General features: G+C 36.8%; 1 protein-coding gene across 1 annotated transcript in view; it reads right to left on the bottom strand.

The window, feature by feature from the left end:
- Positions 1 to 21,322, bottom strand: part of LOC137826727 (probable 2-isopropylmalate synthase) — a 70,174-nt gene that overhangs the window by 30,387 nt on the left and 18,465 nt on the right. Inside the window, exon 9 of the mRNA XM_068632825.1 lies at positions 16,734 to 16,808. Coding sequence (XP_068488926.1) covers positions 16,734 to 16,808 — 75 coding nt within the window. The remainder of the gene's footprint in view (positions 1 to 16,733; positions 16,809 to 21,322) is intronic.

Here is a 21,322-nt window from a genome sequence, read left to right as displayed (position 1 = left end):
AATAAAATTCTAAAAGTTGCTTGGAAACCAAGCAATTAAGGTAAGGGAAGCTAAATTTAATTTTTAATAACACCCTAGGATAGAAGATCTGAATGCGGAAGGGACGTGGTCCTAATATTCAATTTCTCTTGCAAAGATGTTGTGTGTTTATATATTGTGTTGTTTGTTTAAATATTATTTAAATTTGAAAAAATATTAGATTTTGTTGGCTTAATATTTAAGTGTTGTTTTTTCTATGTTAATTACGCTTTTGAATGTTGTGGATCTTGTTTGGAATGATATTGTATGATGAAATGGTGTGGAATTGAATTCATACATTTGGGATAATGTATGGACTGATGTTTGTTGTGTATTAAGTATTGATGTCAATGTGGTAACAAAGATCTCTGAGCTTCACTGATGATCTAAGTCACATAGACTAAGATATCAGGTGGTGAGAAGCCGATGGGGGAGTTCATGCACACCGTGACATATGAGATACACGGTTTGGGTTGTATTGAACTTACCCTAATCCTTTCTGTTGGATTCGCTGGTAATCTTTGGATCAGGTATTAGTCTTTGGTAGGACTTACTTAATACGGGTCTTCCGAAAGACGTTGTTTGTTGAATATCTTGGATGTGTAGATCCATGTGAGATCCATGTGATTGTTTTAATGTTGGGATTTGGAGAAGATTGAATAATTGAGAAATTGACCATGTAATTTGATTTTCTCTTTTGATTTAATTGTGTATATTATAAAATTCTATTTTCACTAGCTTACCGTTGCTTTTCTTACTGTGTTTGAACTGCGATGACTGTACTACGTATACGAGCAGATGATCTTATAGGTGTTTTAGGGTCTGAAGAGCTTTAGGCTGTTGATTTTGAAACCTGTATTGTAAATATTTGTATTTCTATATGTCCTAATCATGTATTAAGAATGTTTTGAAAAACTCTAAGCTTGTATAGAAATATGTAAAACTTGTATTGTAATAGTTAGATGTTATTTTCTGGGGTGTTACATTTAATGGTATCAGAGCAGTTCATCCTTAGGATAACCTGAGGGTAGTGGGTTTATTGTGTTTCTGCTGTGTGTAGATTTTTGTTTAAGTTTAACTTTAAGACTTAGCTAAAAGTTTCTAATTGGATGTTTAACAAAGTTGTTTTCTTGAATTTTTTTTGTGCTTGAGTCAAATTAGTTGTTATGAATAAAGATGAAAGTATTAAGAATGAAAAGAATCTTGATAGAGTGGTGAGGGTGCACACTAATGACTAGATCAAGATTATTTTCTATCTTAATTCTAAGTAGCTAGAGTACATTTTAGAGATAAGTTTTGATTGATTTTTTACCTGTTTCGTATGATTATTTCTTTGAAGTTAATTTGTCTTAAAGATGTAGTTGGAAATTTTTAGTAATTTCTAATCCAATTCTTTATGTGCTTAGAAGATAGCACGTAGACCACCTACTCCTCCTCCACCTGTAGATATGCCCAACTTAGCTCGGGCAATAGAGATGATGGCAACAGCCTTGCAACAACAGAGTGCTACTATGGCACAACAGCATCAGGCCGACCTTCATCAATTAGAAACGGCTAGATTAGCAGCAGAAGCATCTCAGCTTCATCAACAACCCCATACCTTTAGTTTGGAGGATTTTCTGAGACACAATCCACCCAAATTTAATGGCAAGGTAAATCCAGATGGAGTAGACAAGTGGGTGAGAGACATAGAAAGAATCTTTGTAGCTACTCAATGCCCTGAAGAGAGAAAGTTATCTTATGTCGTCTATATGCTTATTGAAGAAGCTGAGTTTTGGTGGATAGGCATGAAGCAAATGATGGAAGACAGAGGAGAAGATGCCACTTGGGGGAACTTCAAAGTAAGATTCCTGGAGGAGTATTTTCCTGATAGTGTCAGGTATGCAAAAGAAATTGAATTCATGCAGCTGGAACAAGGAAATCTTTCTGTCACTGAATATGCTACTAGGTTCAAACACCTAGCTAGATTCTACACCCAGACCATGACTGAGGCTTGGAGATGTAGAAAATTTGAGTTTGGATTGAAGCAAGAACTTAAAGAAGTGGTGATTCCTATGTCCATTAGAGATTTCCCTACTCTAGTGGAGAAAGCAAAAGTAGTGGAGAGTTTTTAAAATAGTAGAAGACTTGCTAAGCCTCAAGTGGGAGGACCTTCTAAAAGCATGCCTAAATTTGAAGATAGAAAGAAACCTTATTTATACCTCAATCTTATAGCAGCGGAAGACCCAGTTCTCAATCACCACCTTGTTTCAAATGTTTTAGATGTGATGGACCACATGTTAGATTTTTCCCTCATTCGCTGTCAAATGTGACATGTGATAGATGTCACAAGTATGGTCATGCAACAAAAGACTGTCGTGTCCAATTGGGAGCTCCAAATTCTGGAGGAGTGCAACAAATACAATAAAATAGTAATAAAAAACCCAAAGCTCCTGGCAAAGTTTTTGCTATTAGTGGAGCTGAAGCTTCACAGTATGATAGCCTTGTTAGAGGTATTTTTTCTATCCTTGGAACACAGTTATTTGTATTGTTTGATTCTGGGGCAACCCATTCTTTTATATCTTTTGATTGTGCTAAGAAACTTAAGTTGCCAGTCCGAGAATTAGAATTTGAGTTGGTGGTATCTACACCAACAAAAGGTATTATAGTAACTTCTTCCATGTGTGTTGAGTGCTCAGTAATTATAGATGGGCAGAGATACAATATCAACATTATTTGTATACCTCTAAAAGATTTGGAGGTTATATTTGGAATGGATTGGTTGTTTGCTAATCATATCCTTATAGATTGTGGTCGGAAGAAGTTAATTTTCACTGCATTAGAAGGAATGCAGGTCATCTCAGCTCATCAGTTTGAGAGAGAGATACAAGAAGGTGCAAAATGTTTTATGCTCTTGGCTTGTTCTATAGTTACTGATAAAGTACAAAAAGATATGTTTGTAGTTCAGGAGTTTATGGATGTATTTCCTGATGAGATTCCTGGACTTCCACCTAAAAGAGAGATAGAGTTTGCAATAGACTTGATTCCTGGAGCAGGCCCTGTGTTAATTTCTCCATACCGAATGGCACCAGCAGAGTTAGCCGAATAACTAGAAGACTTATTGGAGAAATAATTCATTCGATCTAGTGTTTCTCCATGGGGAGCTCCAGTGCTATCAGTGAAGAATAAAGATGGTTTGTCACGTCTATGCATAGATTACAGACAATTAAACAAGTTAACAATAAAGAATAAATATCCTCTTCCTAGAATTGACGATCTGATGGATCAGTTGCATGGAGCAGTTGTCTTTTCTAAAATAGATTTGCGCCTAGGTTATCACCAAATTTTAGTGAAAGCGGAAGATGTTCCAAAGACTACTTTTAGATCAAGGTATGGTCACTATGAATTTCTAGTTATGCCATTTGGTGTGACCAATGCTCTAGCTATCTTCATGGACTATATGAATTGAATATTCAGACCTTTTCTTGATAAGTTTGTGGTAATGTTCATAGATGATATCTTGATCTATTCTCGTACAAGGGAAGAACATGCAGAACATCTTAGAATTGTTCTGAACATTTTGAGAGAAAAACAGTTATATGCTAAACTTTCAAAATGTGACTTCTGGATGTCAAAAATAAAATTTTTAGGACATGTCATCTATGCACAAGGAATATCAATAGATCCTTCTAAAGTGGAGGTTGTACTTCAGTGGGAACGTCCTAAAACTGTTACAGAAATTAGAAGCTTTGTCGGGTTAGCAGGATATTACAGGAGATTTATAGAAGGCTTTTCTAAAATAGTGGCTCCTTTAACCCAATTGACTAGGAAGGATCGTCCTTTTGCATGGACTGAACAATGTGAGAGAAGCTTTAAAGAATTGAAAAGAAGGTTGACTAATGCTCCTGTATTAAAAATCCCTGATACCAATCAATCTTTTGAAGTTTTTTGTGATCCTTCCTAACAGGGATTGGGTTGTGTTCTGATGCAGAATAAGAAAGTTGTTGCCTACGCTTCTCATCAGTTAAAGGTGCATGAAAGAAACTATCCAACTCATGATCTAGAATTGGCAGCAGTTGTCTTTACTTTAAAACTATGGAGACATTTTCTTTATGGAGTTAGTTTTGATGTGTTTAATGATCATAAAAGCTTGAGGTATTTGTTTGATCAGAAGGAGCTTAATATGAGGCAAAGGAGGTGGATCGAATTTTTAAAGGACTATGATTTCCAGCTAATATACCATCATGGGAAGGCAAATGTTGTTGCAGATGCGTTCAGTCGTAAAAAGATACAAATGTCGTCGCTTATGATTAGAGAGCTAGCATTGATTGAAGATTTCAGGAGTATGAATTTGGAGGTTTCCATGTCTTCAAATTGCATTAGTTGTAATACACTTTTTATAACTAATGAATTTCTGGAGAAGGTGAAGGAGAAGCAGTTGGAAGATTCAAAATTGAAGAACTTCATGGGCTTATTAAATACTGACAAAGCTAAAGACTTCTCTTTAGGAGTGGATGGTATTTTGAGATTCAAAAATAGAATATGCATACCAGAGGATAATGAACTAAAGCAAACAGTGTTATCTGAAGGTCATAAAAGCAAGCTCAGTTTACATTCAGGAATGACCAAGATGTATCAAGATCTCAAGAAGTCTTCTTGGTGGCATGGCATGAAGAATGATGTAGCTAAGTTTGTAGTTGCTTGCTTGACTTGTCAGAAATCAAAGATTGAACATCGACGAACTAGAGGCATGTTAACTCATTTAGACATTCCAGTGTGGAAGTGGGATAGTATCTCAATGGATTTTGTTACCCACTTACCACGTACTTTGAGGAAGCATGACTCGGTTTGGGTCATAGTGGACAGGTTGACAAAGACGACACACTTCCTACCTATAGACTTGAGAATCTCTATACGGAAATTGGCCCAGATTTACATAGATGAAATAGTCAGATTGCATGGTATACCCTCCAACATAGTTTCAGATAGAGATCCCAGATTCTGGTAAGCAATTCAAGAAGCTTTGGGGACTAAACTCAAACTTAGTTCAGCATACCATCCTCAAACTGACGGATAATCAGAGAGAACTATCCAGTCCTTAGAGGATTTGCTTAGGACTTGTGTGTTAGATCATTTGGGAAGTTGGGATGAAATTCTACCGTTGGTAGAGTTCACTTACAATAACAGTTACCAAGCTAGCATAGGAATGACTCCTTTCGAGGCATTGTATGGAAGGAAGTGCAGGACACCTCTGTGCTGGTTTCAGGATGGTGAAAGTGTGTTAATTGGACCATAATTAATACAATAAACCAATGAGAAAGTCAAAATGATTCAGGAAAGATTGAAAACATCTCTCAGCAGGCAAAAATCTTATGCAGATAAAAGAAAAAGACCTTTAGAATTCTCTGCAGGTGAGCATGTCTTTTTGAGAGTTACACCGTTCACTGGTGTAGGAAGAGCACTCAAATCCAAGAAATTGACTCCTAAGTTCATAGGACCTTACCAAATACTCTGAAGAATAGGCCCTGTGGCTTATGAAATTGTTTTGCCTCCTCCTTTGGCTAACATTCACAATATTTTACATGAAAAAGACCTTTAGAATTCTCTACGGGTGAGCATGTCTTTTTGAGAGTTACACCGTTCACTGGTGTAGGAAGAGCACTCAAATCCAAGAAATTGACTCCTAAGTTCATAGGAACTTACCAAATTCTCCGAAGAATAGGCCCTGTGGCTTATGAAATTGCTTTGCCTCCTCCTTTGGCTAACATTCACAATATTTTCCATGTATCCCAGCTAAGAAAGTATGTACCTGATCCTAGCTACATTCTAGAGTCTGATTCCATCCAGGTGAAAGAAAATTTGTCATTTGAAGTGAAGCCAATCAGAATTTTAGATTCACAAGTGAAACAACTTCGTGAAAGAAGTATTCCCATGGTGAAAGTATTGTGGGATGTCATCTCTGGAGACTCCATTTGGGAAATTGAAGAGGAGATACGACCATCATACCCTAATCTCTTTCTTGGTAAGTTCATTTTCAAGGACGAAAATTTTTGTAGTTGGAGATAATGTGACAGCGTTAAAAAAAAGAAGCGCACAGAACCTACCCTCCTCCACCACGGTTTCTTTTTCTTTTTTCTCTCTTTCTTTCTCTCTCCATCTTTCCCTTCTATCTTCTCTCTTAATTTCTCAATTCATACCTCATCTATTTTAGAATCTGATCAGACCACGTTGTAGCAGAGGAGTTAAGGAACATTTCTACCCGATCAGATTTTCAAACAGAGTAAGTTCATTTTTGTTCTAAAGTTCCTTTGTTCTCTATTTTTCCTTAGGATTTAGTCATCGATCTTGGTGGGGTCAGTTGAGAAGTTTAATCCTCTCAACTTATTCTACTATATATTGAATTTTTGTTCTGTTTGGAAAACTTGCATTAGACCCGTAAATCTTGAAGCTTATCCAGATTGTGGGGAATAAAATTCTAAAAGTTGCTTGGAAAGCAAGCAATTAAGGTAAGGGAAGCTAAATTTAATTTTTAATAACACCCTAGGATAAAAGATCTGAATGCGAAAAATATTCAATTTCTCTTGTAGGATGTTGTGTGTTTATATATTGTGTTGTTTGTTTAAATATTATTTAAATTTGTAAAAATATTAGATTTTATTGGTTTAATATTTAAGTGTTGTTTTTTCTATGTTAATTACGCTTTTGAATGTTGTGGATCTTGTTTGGAATGATATTGTATGATGAAATGGTGTGGAATTGAATTCATACATTTGGGATAATGTATGGACTGATGTTTGTTGTGTATTAAGTATTGATGCCAATGTGGTAACAAAGATCTCTGAGCTTCACTGATGATCTAAGTCACATAAACTAAGATATCAGACGGTGAGAAGCTGATGGGGGAGTTCATGCACACCATGACATATGAGATACACGGTTTGGGTTGTATTGAACTTACCCTGATCCTTTTTGTTGGATTCGTTGGTAATCTTTGGATCAGGTGTTAGTCTTTGGTAAGACTTACTTAATACGGGTCTTCCGGAAGACGTTGTTTGTTGAATATCTTGGATGTGTGGACCTATGTGATATCTATGTGATTGTTTTAATGTTGGGATTTGAAGAAGATTGAATAATTGAGAAATTGAACATGTAATTTGATTTTCTCTTTTGATTTAATTGTGTATATTATAAAATTATATTTTCACTAGTTTACCCTTGCTTTTCTTGTTGTGTTTGAACTACGATGACTTATTACGTACACGAGTAGATGATCTTACAGGTGTTTGAGGGTCTGAAGAGCTTTAGGCTGTTGATTTTGAAACCTGTATTGTAAATATTTGTATTTCTATATGTCCTAATCATGTATTAGGAATGTTTTGACAAACTCTAAGCTTGTAAAAAAATTTGTAGAACTTGTACTATAATAGTTAGATGTTATTTTGTGGGTATTACAATTACAACCTAATCAAACATAAATGTTTACAAATTCACACTAAAAAGATAGAGTATATGTAACTTGTATATGTAAATTTCATGCACTTCATTCAATTAAAATTTTCATAATCTTTTAAACCTCAGTATAACATGTCCACTTTATCATACTGTCAAAAGATATTTACACATTTTTTTTCAATAGTAGAAAAAAAAATCAAAACTTATATTTTAAAATATAATAAATTAAAATTATAAAATTAAATTGTAATTCATAAAAAAATATCTTTTGAATTTTAAGCTAGGATTACCATACCTCATGCCCCGCACACAAAAGATATATATATATATATATATATATATATATAATATCAAATATCTTATTAAATAATTGTATTATATAATTTACATTAAAAAAATAATTATATTTACAATGATTGAATCAGTCAATGCTATGTTTAATTATTTTTAATATAATGTTTGGAAAAAAATTATGTTATGCATGAATAATTTTGTGTTATATATATTTAAGTAATTTATAAATGAAAATTTATTTTTTTAAAGGTAAAATGATTTTTTTATCCAGCTGATATATTATATATCAACATAATATATGAATAAATATGTATACGGACATTAATAATACATAAGTCAACATTTAAACTGATACACACCGATCAACGAAATAATAATGTGTTGAATTTTATATCAACAATACAATAAATATGTGTTACATGTAATAAAAAATATAAAGATAATTATATTAAACCATAAAATATGTTTTCACATGCATGTTTTATGGAAAATTTTAGACTAATTAATAGAGAGATGCAGAACTTAAAAAACAAACTATATCGTCACTATGTCACATTCAAGAGTGAACCTTTATGAAAATTTTAATATAATATTTGTATTAATTTAGTACTTTATGCTCGAATTACCTTATGTTTGCAAGAAATATACTTAGTTCAACTCAAATGGGTCGGTAAAGAGTAGGCTAGACATAGTGTTTGTCTCTAAAGAATGGATGCAAATATGGCCAATGTGCAAACAATATGTGCAACGTAGGGAAGTTTCTGATCACTGTGCGCTAGTTGTAAAGTCCTTGGATAAGGATTGGGGTCCTAAACCATTTAGAACCATTGACGCTTGGTTGACAGAAAAGGGTTTTATGGAGATGGTGAAGGATAGGTGGTCTTCATATTCAGTCCAGGGGAGTGTTTTCACGAAGGTCAAAGAAAAATTGAAACGTCTGAAGGGCGATCTATAAGTTTGGAATAAGGACGTCTTCGGCAACATCGAGACTACTAAGAAGAGGATCTTGTAGGAAATTGAGGACTTAGATCGCCAAGATTGCAATGGTGTCTTTTTGGAAAGCGAAAGGATGAAAAGGGTTGAACTGGTAAGTCGATTGAAGGAAATTCATAAAAAAACCTTGAATCCCTCTTCTGCCAAAAGGCCAGAGTAAGCTGGTTCAAGAATGGGGACTTCTGTACAAAATTCTTCCACTCTTCCTTGAGATGAAGAAGAATTAGAAATGAAGTAAAGGGAGTTGAGGTTGGGGGATTGTGGTGTGAGGAACCTAGCACCGTTCGTATTGAAGCGAAAAAGCTGTTTGATAATAGATTTAAAGCGACAAAAGACCTAGGTGTAAGACTTGATGCGGTTGAGTTTAAGTCTCTAACACTGAGTGATAATTTGAGTCTTCTGGATGGGTTTTCAGAGAAGCAAATAAGGGATGTAGTGTGGCAATGTGAAGGCTCAAAAAGCCCCAGACCCGACGGGTTCAATTTCAATTTCTTAAAGAAAAGTTGGGAAATTTTAAGGAAGAGTTTGTGGCAATGATGGCCCTTTTTAATGAAACAGGGTGTATATCGAAGGGGTGCAATGCGTCATTCATAGCATTAGTACCTAAAGTGAGGAATCCAATTCAACTTGATCAATACAGACCCATCTCCTTAGTAGGTGCCATATACAAAATTATTTACAAGGTGTTGGCTGGAAGGATTAAGAATGTTCTCCCCATGATTATTAATGAATGTCAAACGGTATTTTTGAAGGATAGAGGATCCTAGATAGTGTGTTTATGGCTAACGAAGTGGTAGAGGATATTAAAAGGAGCGGGAAAAGTGGGTTATGTCTTAAGGTGGACTTCAAAAAAGCTTACGACTCGGTTAGATGGGAGTTCCTCTACGATATGCTACATAAGCTGGGCTTCCACAGCAAGTGGATTAGTTGGATCCGAGGCTGTATGGAAAGTGCCATTGTCTCAGTGCTAGTTAATGGGAGCCCGACGGAAGAATTCAAACCAAAAAGAGGGTTGAGGCAGGGAGACCTGTTAGCTCAATTCCTCTTTCTAGTAGTAGCTGAAGGTTTGGTCGGGATTGTAAGGCAAGCTGTTAAGGCTAATCTCCTCTCCGGTCTTATGATTGGTAGAAAAGATTTTGAGTTATGCATTCTTCAATTCGCTAATGACACGTTGTTTTTATGTGAGGATTCCTTCAGTAATGTGACGACCCTAAAGGCTATTCTCAGGGGCTTTGAGTTAGCCTCAGGCTTGAAGATTAATTTTCATAAGTCAAAGTTAGCAGGCATCAATGTCCATAGAAATAGTCTTATTTGTTACACGAAGACCTTGAATTGTGCTCAAATGGAAGTACCGTTCAAATATTTGGGGCTTGAGGTGGGAGGCAACCCAAGGAAGAAAAAGTTCTGGGAGTCGGTCTTAAACAAGATGGAAGCTAGGCTCAGTGTGTGGAAAGAGAGGTTCTTATCCATGGCAGGGAGAATCTGTGTTATCAAATCTATTCTCACTACAGTACCTTTGTATTACCTGTCTCTGTTCAAAGCACCGGACTCGGTCTGTAAGAGCATTACTAGTATCCAAAGGAGATTTTTGTGGGGTTGGGGGAAGGAGAATAAGTCGATTTCATGGGTAAGCTGGAAAAACTTGTGAAAATCAAGAGAGGAGGGAGAGTTGGAGCACACAGACATACGGTTGTTTAATTATGCTTTATTGGCCAAATGGAGATGGCATTGTCTCTCGAACGAGAAAGGGAGATGGAAGGATCTCCTGGAGTTAAAATATGGAAGTGGAAGTGAGGTCATGCAAACACCTTTGAAATTGCAATCATGGTGGTGGAGGGACCTTGATAAAGTGTGTAGAGAGGGAGGAGAAGATGGTTGGTTCCAAGCAGAAATTGGATGGAAACTAGGTCGTGGTGACAAAGAAAAATTATGGGAGGATGTGATATGATTCCAATAGCACAATATGAATGATTCTTGACATTCTTAGGAATCATCTTGAGTTGGATATGAGATAGGCACTTTATCATAGAATTGGATCAAGGTTCTATGAACAAGAACTCACCAAGACTAGTACCAAAACCCAAACTCATGGAAGTTCCATGTATTGTCAAATTGAACCGATTAAAATGGAACAAAAGGCAAGAATACCGAATAGAATTGCTGGAAAATTAAAAGCACCAAACCAAAATCAAAAACAAAAGAAGAACAGCCAACTGAAATTCAAAATGCCGAACCAAAAAGACAAGGAACACAAACTAAGACATGAACATGAAAAGAGAAGGAAGGAAGGAGAAGAGAAAGCTCATGAAGATGGAAGAATGGTTGGATGATCACGCCACTTAGAGGATGGTGACTCCAAGATGAGTGTGCAAGCCGCCACTTGAGGTAACCATGGAACTCTCAAGATAAGACTAGTGAAGAAGGCACAAAGCTCTCCAATGCTCTCTCAAAAATTGAGTATAGTTTCTCTAATCAAAATTGAAATCTGAAAAATACAAAGGCAACACCTTAATTTATAGCCTAGAGGTGCTGAAATGCAAAGCTAAATGAATTCAAAATTCCCCCCAAATACAAATGAAAGTGGCGCCAACTATAGTCATGAGGAAGGTGTGACCTTCTCTCTCACTTTGGCGCCTCCCTATTACTCCTACACCTATCTACTAACGCACCTCCCCTAAGACTCCTAATCTAAAGACCTAAAGATGCTTTAACAAAAAAGGTTTCTAATGTTTCCCTCTAAGCACCTTCAAACAAAGAAATTACAAAAAGAGAAAATAAACGTCCATTAGCTCCTAAAGCTTTGAACATGCTTCTTGTAAGCCTTTGAGGTGGGCTTTGACCTCCATGGGCGCCCTCCACTTGAGCCTCAACCTCTTCTTGCTCTTGATGATTGGCCTCCATGTCCACTTGAGCTTGATCTCCATCAGGATGTGTGGGTTGGGAATACTAATCTTAAAACCTTATTCCCCATATTGCATTCCTTGTCGTCAAATAAGGGGCAGAAGGTGGAAGAGGCAGGTGTGTGGGAAGGGTCATTACGGAGGTGGACCTTAAGGTGGAGGCGTGACAAATTCGAGTGGGAATCGTTGATGGAAACAGATCTTGCAATACACATATCCTGGGCTACTGTCAATAGGGAGGAGCAGAACGTTCGGGTGTGGGGGAACAATGAAAAGGGGTGTTTCTCTGTGAAATCAGCCTATGAGTGCTTAGCTAAGAATGGCGGAGGCCCTCATCTTGAAGTGTTTAAGCTTCTCTAGAAGGCCAAGGCTTTCCCCAATGTTACGACCACTGCATGGAGGGCTCTGTTGGGTAGACTACCAACTAGAGAGTGCTTGAGTAGGAGAGGGGTGGCGCTGGAATCCTCCTTATGCGCTTTATGCCAAGCCAAGGTCGAATCATGTCAACACCTTTTTATGGAATGTGATGTGGCTTTGAGTGTGTGGGCTTTATGCTATAGGTGGATTGGTATTTTGTTTTTCCAACATAACGATTTAAAGAACCACTTTGAGAGTTTCCTTTTGACCCAGGCCAGCAACAAACAAAAGATGGTATGAAAAGGTATTTGGGAAGCTATTGTAAGGTGCATTTGGGAGCACAAAAACTCGGTTGTGTTCAAGCAAGGAGAAGTAGACGCATAAGAGGTCTTTCAAAAGGCCCAACTTAAATCATGGTTATGGATGAAGCATAAGGTACACATGTTTAATTACTCCTTCGTGGATTGGATCTTGAACCCAATGTCTTGTATCAAGAGCTATAAGTAAGGGGGACCAGAAGGAATCAAATCGCTACAGAGGAGGAAGGAGGGTGATGACTCTGGCTTGTTTAAGTAACCCAATCCCAGCTGGAGCTATTGTCGTTCCTATCTTTTGTGCTGATTGGCTTGCAAGTGGGCATTGTTGGGATGTCAAGTCCAGGTTACAGTACCTCTCCCTAGTAGGAGTAGTATAGTAGGCTCTAAATGGGTTGCGGGTTGCATGTGGTTTGCGGCTAATGGCAGCCCAGGAAGGGTATGCAGTGTAGGCTCTGCTTCTAACCATCTCCCAAATGGAATTAGATCTTTTATATCTATTTGTGTCCTGGTTCTGATACAGGGGAGGCTTTGCTTTGGTGGCTGCAGGGTTGTCTGGTCTGTTGTAGCACTACCTTGTTAATATGTATGCAAAGTTGTATAGAGTTAGGTGGTTTAAGAAAAGCTTTGGTTCCTAGGTAGGTCCCTTTTTCTAAGAAGGTGTTAAAACTGGAGAAGTGTTTTGGCGGGACCAAGGTCTTATTTTATAAAGCGGTGGTTTTTTGCTGCAACCAAGTCTATATAGAGGATCCAAATATGCTTTCCTTGTTGAGGTTTTTGAGGGAGGCCAGTGCTCGAAAGTGTAGTAGGGGATGGGGTTGTTTTGGGTGTACACGGTACAACTGTGTAATTTGTAGGACTTGCTCTCTCGTCAATTTCTTTTGTTGTTAGCTTGGTTTTACAGCAGCTGCCTTGCCAACAGGTTTGTGCCTTTGCTGGTTTTTGCAGGAACAATCTCTGGGCTTAGGCATCCTTAACTAGTTTAAGTTTTGTGAGTTAAGTGGTGTGTCACTTAACTTTGTTGTGCTTGTGCTTGTTGAATGCTTAAACTAAGAGTGTTTCTTATGTATAAGGGTTGGAACACCCCTAAAGTGTCTCATTTTAATTTCATTTATTCATTGCTAATAAAAAAAAGTACTTTGGGTACAATGGTATAGATTAAAAGGTTTCTACCTGTGCTTGTATTAAAATAGGTACATGTATGTTTTTAAAATGAAAGTACGATGAGAAGTACAATAATACCCTACTTAGAGGTCATAATGAAACTAATTGTATTTGAAAAATAATAATTACAAGTCAATTGTCTAATTAAACTTGACAGTGAAGTCAATTACATCATGTATCTCAAATTTAAAATTCCTTCATTAATTAGTCAAACACAAACGTGTGAGAGTCCTTGCGTTCTCTTGATGTTTTGTTTTCAATGATATTTTTTAGCCATAAAATGAAGCATCAAAGGATGTGTAACTATATTTAAATGCTATGACTCATGCAAATTGCAATTCTACACATACTCATGAAAAATAATACTGCTTGTAACAAAAGAATATCAAAATCATCAACAGTTTCGTACTTGTGTAATGAGTTGATAGTACTACTCAAACCAAAAGACATTGTTAGCATTTGATCAATCTTTTGTTTAATATGAGTCAAATATACTACTTTACTCAATTTTTCTTATTTTTGTAACCTAATAGTATATGTATATGCGTTTCTTCTTTGCCCTTGTGATTCTTAATTTTAAGAATGTAGAATTTATCTTATTTTTTCTTATTACTTTCCCATTTATAGTTGGATTGTTGTATTTTTCCAAATTTTTATAGATTTTTTTTATATATTTTTTCTCTTTAGTTGTTGGTTTTATTCTCTCTCCGGATATCCTATATTTTCTTATATTTTTTTTGTCTACTCTTATCTCTTTAGTTATTGGTTGTCTTCTTAAACTTTATATTCAAATTTGATTTCTTGTTTTCCAACTTGGAAATACATTAGACAAGTATAAATTTATTGATTGATTTGGCACTAAAAACTAAATTAGCGTAAATGTTGTAAAACATAAACCTCATTAAAAAAAACAAGTTGATTTGTGGGAGTGAGAGGTAAATGATGACTTGGAGTATACAATCAAATTAGTATATTGTTGCCTATAATCTAATCTTTGAGGAGTAGACATCAATCCCGAGAGTGAAAGTTAGTATATATACCACCTTTTGGGAGATCAGAGTGTATCACACAAATGCCCATTGGCGGGAGCCATAAAAGGCAAAGTTTCTCGGAGGGGGTGGAGGAGAGCACGAGGAAAAGATTAGGAAGATGGAAAGGCAAGTTTATCTCTATGGCGAGCCGATTATGTGTGATTAAATCAGTGTTATCTTCTTTATCCCTGTTTGATTTTTCGTTATACAAAATACTAGTTATGGTGGCGAAGGACATGGAGAGAATGCAGAGGAATTTCTTATGGGGGTGGGGCTCAGAAGGAAGGAAGGTAGCGTGGGCTTCATGGAAAAAGTTTGTGAGGCAAAGGAGATAGGAGGGCTAGGAATGTTGGAGCTAAGAAAGTTCAATGTGGCTCTTTTAGGAAAGTGGATATGGCGGTTGGACAGTGAAGAAAGAGGATTGTGGAAAGAGGTGGTGGAATCGAAGTACGGAGGATGGAGAAGCCTGAGGAACCAAAGGATTGGTAGGCCAGAACCCCTTTGTTGGAAAGATCTGGAGGAGATCTGGAGGTCGGAGGGATGGAAGGGAAGCTTCGAGGATAATTGCATTTGGGAGGTTAGGAATGGGAGAGAAATTATGTTGTGGAAGGACAAATGGTTGGGCGACGAGGCTCTAAAAGATAAGTTTCCAAGACTCTTCTCTATTTGTTCTGGCAAGGGCGATAAGTTATGGCAAGGAGGGGAGTGGAATAGTAATCTTCAGTGGGTATGGAAGATAGGATGGAGGAGAAGTTTGTTCGAATGGGAAAAACACCAAGAGTTAGAGATGGGAAGGCTGATGGGGAGCAAGTGTATAAACATGGAAAAGGATGATAGGTGGGTATGGAAGGAAAATGAAACAGCAAAATATACTGTCAAATCAGCATATAGGATCCTTAAAGATGAAGAGCAGGGGGAAGGTGGACCGATGTATGAGGAAGTTTTGGCGGATTAAGGCCCAACCATCTGCTCATCTGACTGCATGACGGGTGTTGGAGGACAAAATAGCAACTAAAGCAAATTTGGTGAAGAGAGGGATATCAGTGGAGAATAGTCTATGTAGTATGTGTGGGGAGGAAGAGGAAACAATGTCACATATGTTTTGTACGTGCATGGTAGCTTGGTTGGTGTGGACAAAATGCTTTGATTGGATGGGGGTGGCATTGATCGCACATTATGACCCCAAAAAGCACTTTGCCTAGTTCAGATTGACCAAGGAAAGTGATGTAGTCAACAACATTTGGTTTTGTGTATGGGTAGCAATAGTTGGAGAATTGTGGAAACAAAGGAACAAGAAGATTTTTAGGAACGAAACTATAGATCATAGTGAAATCTTCATGATGGTCCAGTTGAAGGTTTAGTCGTGGGTAACTGCAAATGTTAGACTAGCATGTTTTTCTTATTCTAATTGGTGTCTTGAACCACTAGTTTGCATGAGGTCCGTTTCTAAAATTTCAAGTTAGTCAAATTCATGTTCTTGAGGACTTGTGAGAGGTTTGAGTCTTTTTTATAAGGGTTGAGGTATCCCTGAAATACCTTCATTATTTATTCATTTTTTGCCGATAAAAAAACTACAACTCAACATGTGGTATGGAAAGTGATTATGGATAGAATAATTGCTAAAATTAATCTTAAGCAGTGAGAAAGTACCTACTAGGTTCAAGTATCATATTATTTTATATAACTACTAATCTAACAATAATATAACTTTAATACCATTTTTTTTTTTGTATATTTTGATTTAATACACTCTCATTGTCTCGTAATGAATTAAATTAGTTTCTGCTTATTAAGTTTATATAATTGTCATATAAAGAGTTAATGGACTCACTAAATTAAATCAATTATTTTTAACCTATCTAAATATAATGTTATATCTATTTGAATTGTCCATAATAAAAATTGGAAGTTCTAGTTTTGTATAAGGGTGGGGTTGTGCTTAAATGGGAAATTTGCAATACACATTATGTTTCCACTCCTTGAAAATCTTCTCCTAAGGTTGAAAACCTTTTAATAACATGTCTCTTCTTATAAGAAAAGATATAGTTTCAAAGAAATTGCATATATAACTTTTTAAATAGTTATTGAATCGCTTAAGTTTTAATCTTACTCCTTCATATATGATTGTATAACTTACATTTATAGTTTTCATTTCTCTCATTACTTAATATGCATGCACACGCAGACCACCCGTTTATATGGAAAAAAAGAAAATGACTATATATCTTAACCTTTTTCTTCTCCGCCATTGCTTTGAAGGGCAGAAACAAACTATCAACTTCTTTTTCTTTAAGTTCATAACCAAGCTGAAACAGTGGAGAATATAATCTATGTAAATAAGGGTAGCATTAAATATACTTTTAGCATTTATAGTGTGCTTCAATAAAATAATTGAAAAACTTCTAAAGAAATTTATATTAATTGATTTCCTTCATTCTATTATAAAACTCTCCTTTTAATATAACATGTATAACATTCACTTTATCATAAATTCTCTCTATAAAAAAATACAATAAATAGGTTGTTATATTGTCATATAATAATTATAATTGGTAAGTAAGAAAAAAAAAAAAAACAATTCCAAGTTCTTTTTATAAGCAACTATAATTTATCATTTTATTAATAACACAGTATATATTACATTTTTGGATCTCTACAATACGCACCCCCAACCTGCTCACTGAGAACATTTATCAAAGCTTGCGGCTAAATCTGCATATTTTCATTATACCTTACTAGCACCACTTGCTTATGTGTTTGTGCTCCATATATAATCATGTATAACTTTTCTGTCTTTCCCCATCTTTCCACATCCCTTTCTTCTTTGAGACCATGTACCTCTTCAATATTCATTGTCTAGTTATTTTACTTCCATGTCATTCATATATGGCCTTTACCTCTTACTATCCCATCTCTTTCTTCTATGTGTTATTGTATTATTTTATACTCTCTAAACAATACATAAGCACCAATTTGAGTGTGTAAAGTTAATATTCTTAAACTTGTTCTTTATCTACACCTACACTTTTAGTTATGCCAATGCAAACATCTCCTCAGCATCAGCCATTCCATTTGATATACGCTGCATACAATTTCTATCCACACACTTGTTCATGTTGTGTTTTCTTTTTTTCTCAAGCATACATTAAGTTTGTAGCAAATGCATCTTAATGTTATTTGGATGAACTCTATCTACCCTTATCCATATGTTACAAACATTCCCTACCACTAATAGTTTGACAATTTATATGAGAGCATGTTTCCTTTACAATCCCACACAGACATAGGGTTCCTCATACTCACTTGTCTTCTCTTGTCTTCTGCCGAGGTTATTCTTGGTTGCAATAATGTTTAAACCTAACCTCCATGCAAAAAGAAGTGTCGTTGGTATCATTGTCATCTCCCATACTTATTGAAGAATTCCTCATCATCATTCAAGTTGTCCTATATAATTTTGCATGTTGATGTCACTAAAAATGATCTTGAATCTCCTCATTTCCATACTCACTTATCCTTTGATTTACTTGATCAAGTTCTCACTCAAGATCACTTCTCCATTTAAATCTCCATTCCTATTGTTTTCCTATTCATGTTCCCATCTTCTCCATTTTTACTTGCTTTCCACATTCATCTCCCCATTCCATTTATCTTTTCATAATAGATTTTTGTTACCTCTTCCTATTTTTCCTCTATTGTTTTATCAAACTAGTTTCCATGCTCTATAGACTCACACACTTTCCTCAAATCACTCCACCATCTTGACTCATCTGCCACCTTCTTCCATAATCCTTGTTCGTCACCCATCAACCTCCGTTTCCATTTTGTTAACAATGCTTCATTAAATAGCTTTATATCATTAATTTTCAATCTCCCCCACTCTTTCAATTTGCATACTCTTTCCCAACTAACCCAAAAAATACGTTTTCTTTGAGACCCACATCCCCATAGAAACTCTTTTTGCATCCTCATAATCGTTTTTGCACTGATATAGACAATTTGAATAATGGCATATAATAGAGGTATAATTCTAATAATCAAATTGATTAAACTCACTCTCCCTGCAAATGATAAACTTTGGCCTTTCCATCATGTCGATCTCTTCCTTATCTTTTGCAACATCGGTTCCCAAAATTCTACTTTTCTAGGATTTCCTCCCAGTGGCATTCCCAAATATGCCATTAATAGTGTCATCACTTTACAGTTTAGAATGCTTGCAAATACCATCATCTTATTTTTGTCCACACCCAAGCCCTCAATCTTCTTTTAGAAAAGTTGGTTCTCAATTCAGACATAAATTCAAAACACCTCCGAACGCACTTGAAAACTTGTACATTTTCTAAGGATTCTTCACACATAAATGTAATATCATCTGCGAATTGAAGCAGATTTATCTCCACATTTTTCCCCCACTTTCACCCCTAATAATAGCTTTTTACTTGTTGCCTCTCAACAAACATTATTTGTCTTTCCTTCATCCCTTCTTCCTTCAAACTTTATTCATTGTCCAACATATGTAATTCCCTAATTCTTTCCATGATCTTCTATCTTGATTTAATCTCATCCACAAGATTTTCTCTATTCCACAACTTTATAACCATTTTATTTTTTACTTTCATAATATGCATACTATTTCCTTGTACTTGATACTTGTTCCACTTTTGCTTCATTGCTTCTTTAAAACCTTTGACAAATATCCAATTGTCAGGGAATTTAAATGGTTTGGGCCTCAATCCCTATTTGATGTCTTCAACACATGAGAATAGTTATCTGATACACTTCTTGGTTGCACATATTGTGCTGATTGTTTCCAAATCTGCAGTCACTCTCTAAATACACATATCCTATCAATTCTACTTTTAGTTGTTGCATTTGATCAATACCAATGTATTTACCTCCTACATTAGTAGATCAACCGTGCCCATATTCTCAAAAAAAAATCATTAAACACCTTAATGTCTATTGTTTTGTCCATCTTGCCATTTGCCCTTTCTTTCTTCATCTAATCTTATGGAAATAAAATATCTTTGGGATGCACCACACACTAGAGAGAAGAGAGAGAAGAGAGAGAGAGTAAGTATGGCGGACACCTCTTTCTTCTTCACCAACTTTCCCGAACATTTTATGGAGAGAGATCTTTGGAAGGTTTTTCAAAGATGGGGAAGGGTTTTGGATGTTTTTGTCTCAAGAAAACTCAACGCAAGGAACCGAAAGTTCGGCTTTGTAAGGTTTCAGGGAGTGAACGACGTTTTTTCTCTAGAAAGAGAGTTCGATGCAATCTGGATTGGCACCTGGAAGCTGCAGGTGAACCTCCCCAAATATCATAGGAAGGATGGGCCAAGGAAGCAGAGAAATGAAGAGGCTAGGCTCGAGTGGAGTCCAAAGACGAACACAACGTTTCCTAGGGAAGCTTGGAACGTGAAGGGAAAGCAGACGAAGCAGTTTTCGTTTGCTCAAGTTGTTTCAGACAGTGTAGTCAAGAACGGAGTTGGTGAGAACGTAAGCAGTTCACAGGGGGATGAGAAAGTTACGCAGATTACAGTGGAGTTAGAACAGGAGTCTTGGCTAGAAGGAAGTTACGTTGGCTGTTTTAAGGAGTTTCCATGCATGCAATTGATTAAGGAGAGCTTTGTGATGGGTGGTTTTAGTCTAGTCAATGTGAGATATCTGGGGGGAAGTTTTGCTCTGCTCTCATGCGTCGAAAGAGGGAGCCTGCAAAAGATCATAGCAGATAATAGAACATGGTTTGACGAAGTGTTCTCGTCGGTTACGCCTTGGGATGGTTCGTTTGCTTCGAAAGAACGTTTTGCTTGGATTCGTTGCAGAGGAATCCCGTTACAGCTGTGGTGCAATCAGAGTTTTCATAAAGTAGGAGCAGTGGTGGGGGAGGTGGTGGAGATTGATGAGGCAACCGAGAAGAGAGAAGTGTTGGAGTTTGCACGTTTTAGGGTTAAATTGCTGGTAAGCACCGTTGTCAATTTGGTGAAGGAGTTTAGTATTAATGACTGCGTGTGTAAGGTGACTTTTGAAGAAGAGATGAGTTTTCCAGAGTTATGTCTTGGCAGGTGGGTTGGTGGTGGTTCTGAGGTAGACACCGAAGAGAGCTCGGATGAAGGTAGCTTAGGGGCTAGTGTGTGTGATTCGGTGGATTCGGGGATTGGCGTGGCCGGAGATGGAGGAGTGGGCGACGCCGGTGAAGGAAGACCGGGGGTTGAGGTTGAGGTGACGGTCCAAGGCAAGCTGGGTTTGAGTTGCCTTGGAAAGGAGCATAAGCTGCATGAGGGGTTGGTTCAAGAGCCTTTAAGAGGGTCATTGGTGCACGACACTTTTAGTGGTTCTAAGACAAAGAAAGTGGAGCCAATATTAAATGGTGACCTGGCTTTGTCCAATAAGACCGTGGCAGTAGAAGAAGAAAAGGCAGGGAGAGCTGCAGTTGCCGAGAATGTTGATGAACGTGTGATTAAAGGCAACAAGAATGACCCAATAGGTGCATTTCCAATGTGGTTGGAGAGGCTGCAGTGCACGAGGAGAGCACTTATGGCGCGGAGCAAGTTGGATGTGGGACCTCTTCTCTTTTAAAGGAGAGCTTCCCATTTATTGGATGCTTGGAAAGAAGAGTAGTGAGTGGGAAGGACGAGGAGTGGGCAATTAATGAGCAGTTGGATTGTCCGTTAACACTGAAACAGGATTCAAGGCTCTTGGGTCTTCCAAATGGCGCTAAGGAGGATGCCGCATATGAGTTCGACTCGGTTCAGACGGGTTTTGTAAGTAGGGTTGAAGATTCATTAATGGCAAACCCATCTTTGGACGAATTGGAACAATC

This window comes from Phaseolus vulgaris, chromosome 8 (genome assembly GCF_000499845.2).
Source record: "Phaseolus vulgaris cultivar G19833 chromosome 8, P. vulgaris v2.0, whole genome shotgun sequence".
NCBI classification, from domain to species: Eukaryota; Viridiplantae; Streptophyta; class Magnoliopsida; order Fabales; family Fabaceae; genus Phaseolus; species Phaseolus vulgaris.
Note: the sequence above shows the minus strand (reverse complement) of the source record. Positions and strands in the feature narration are given on the sequence as shown.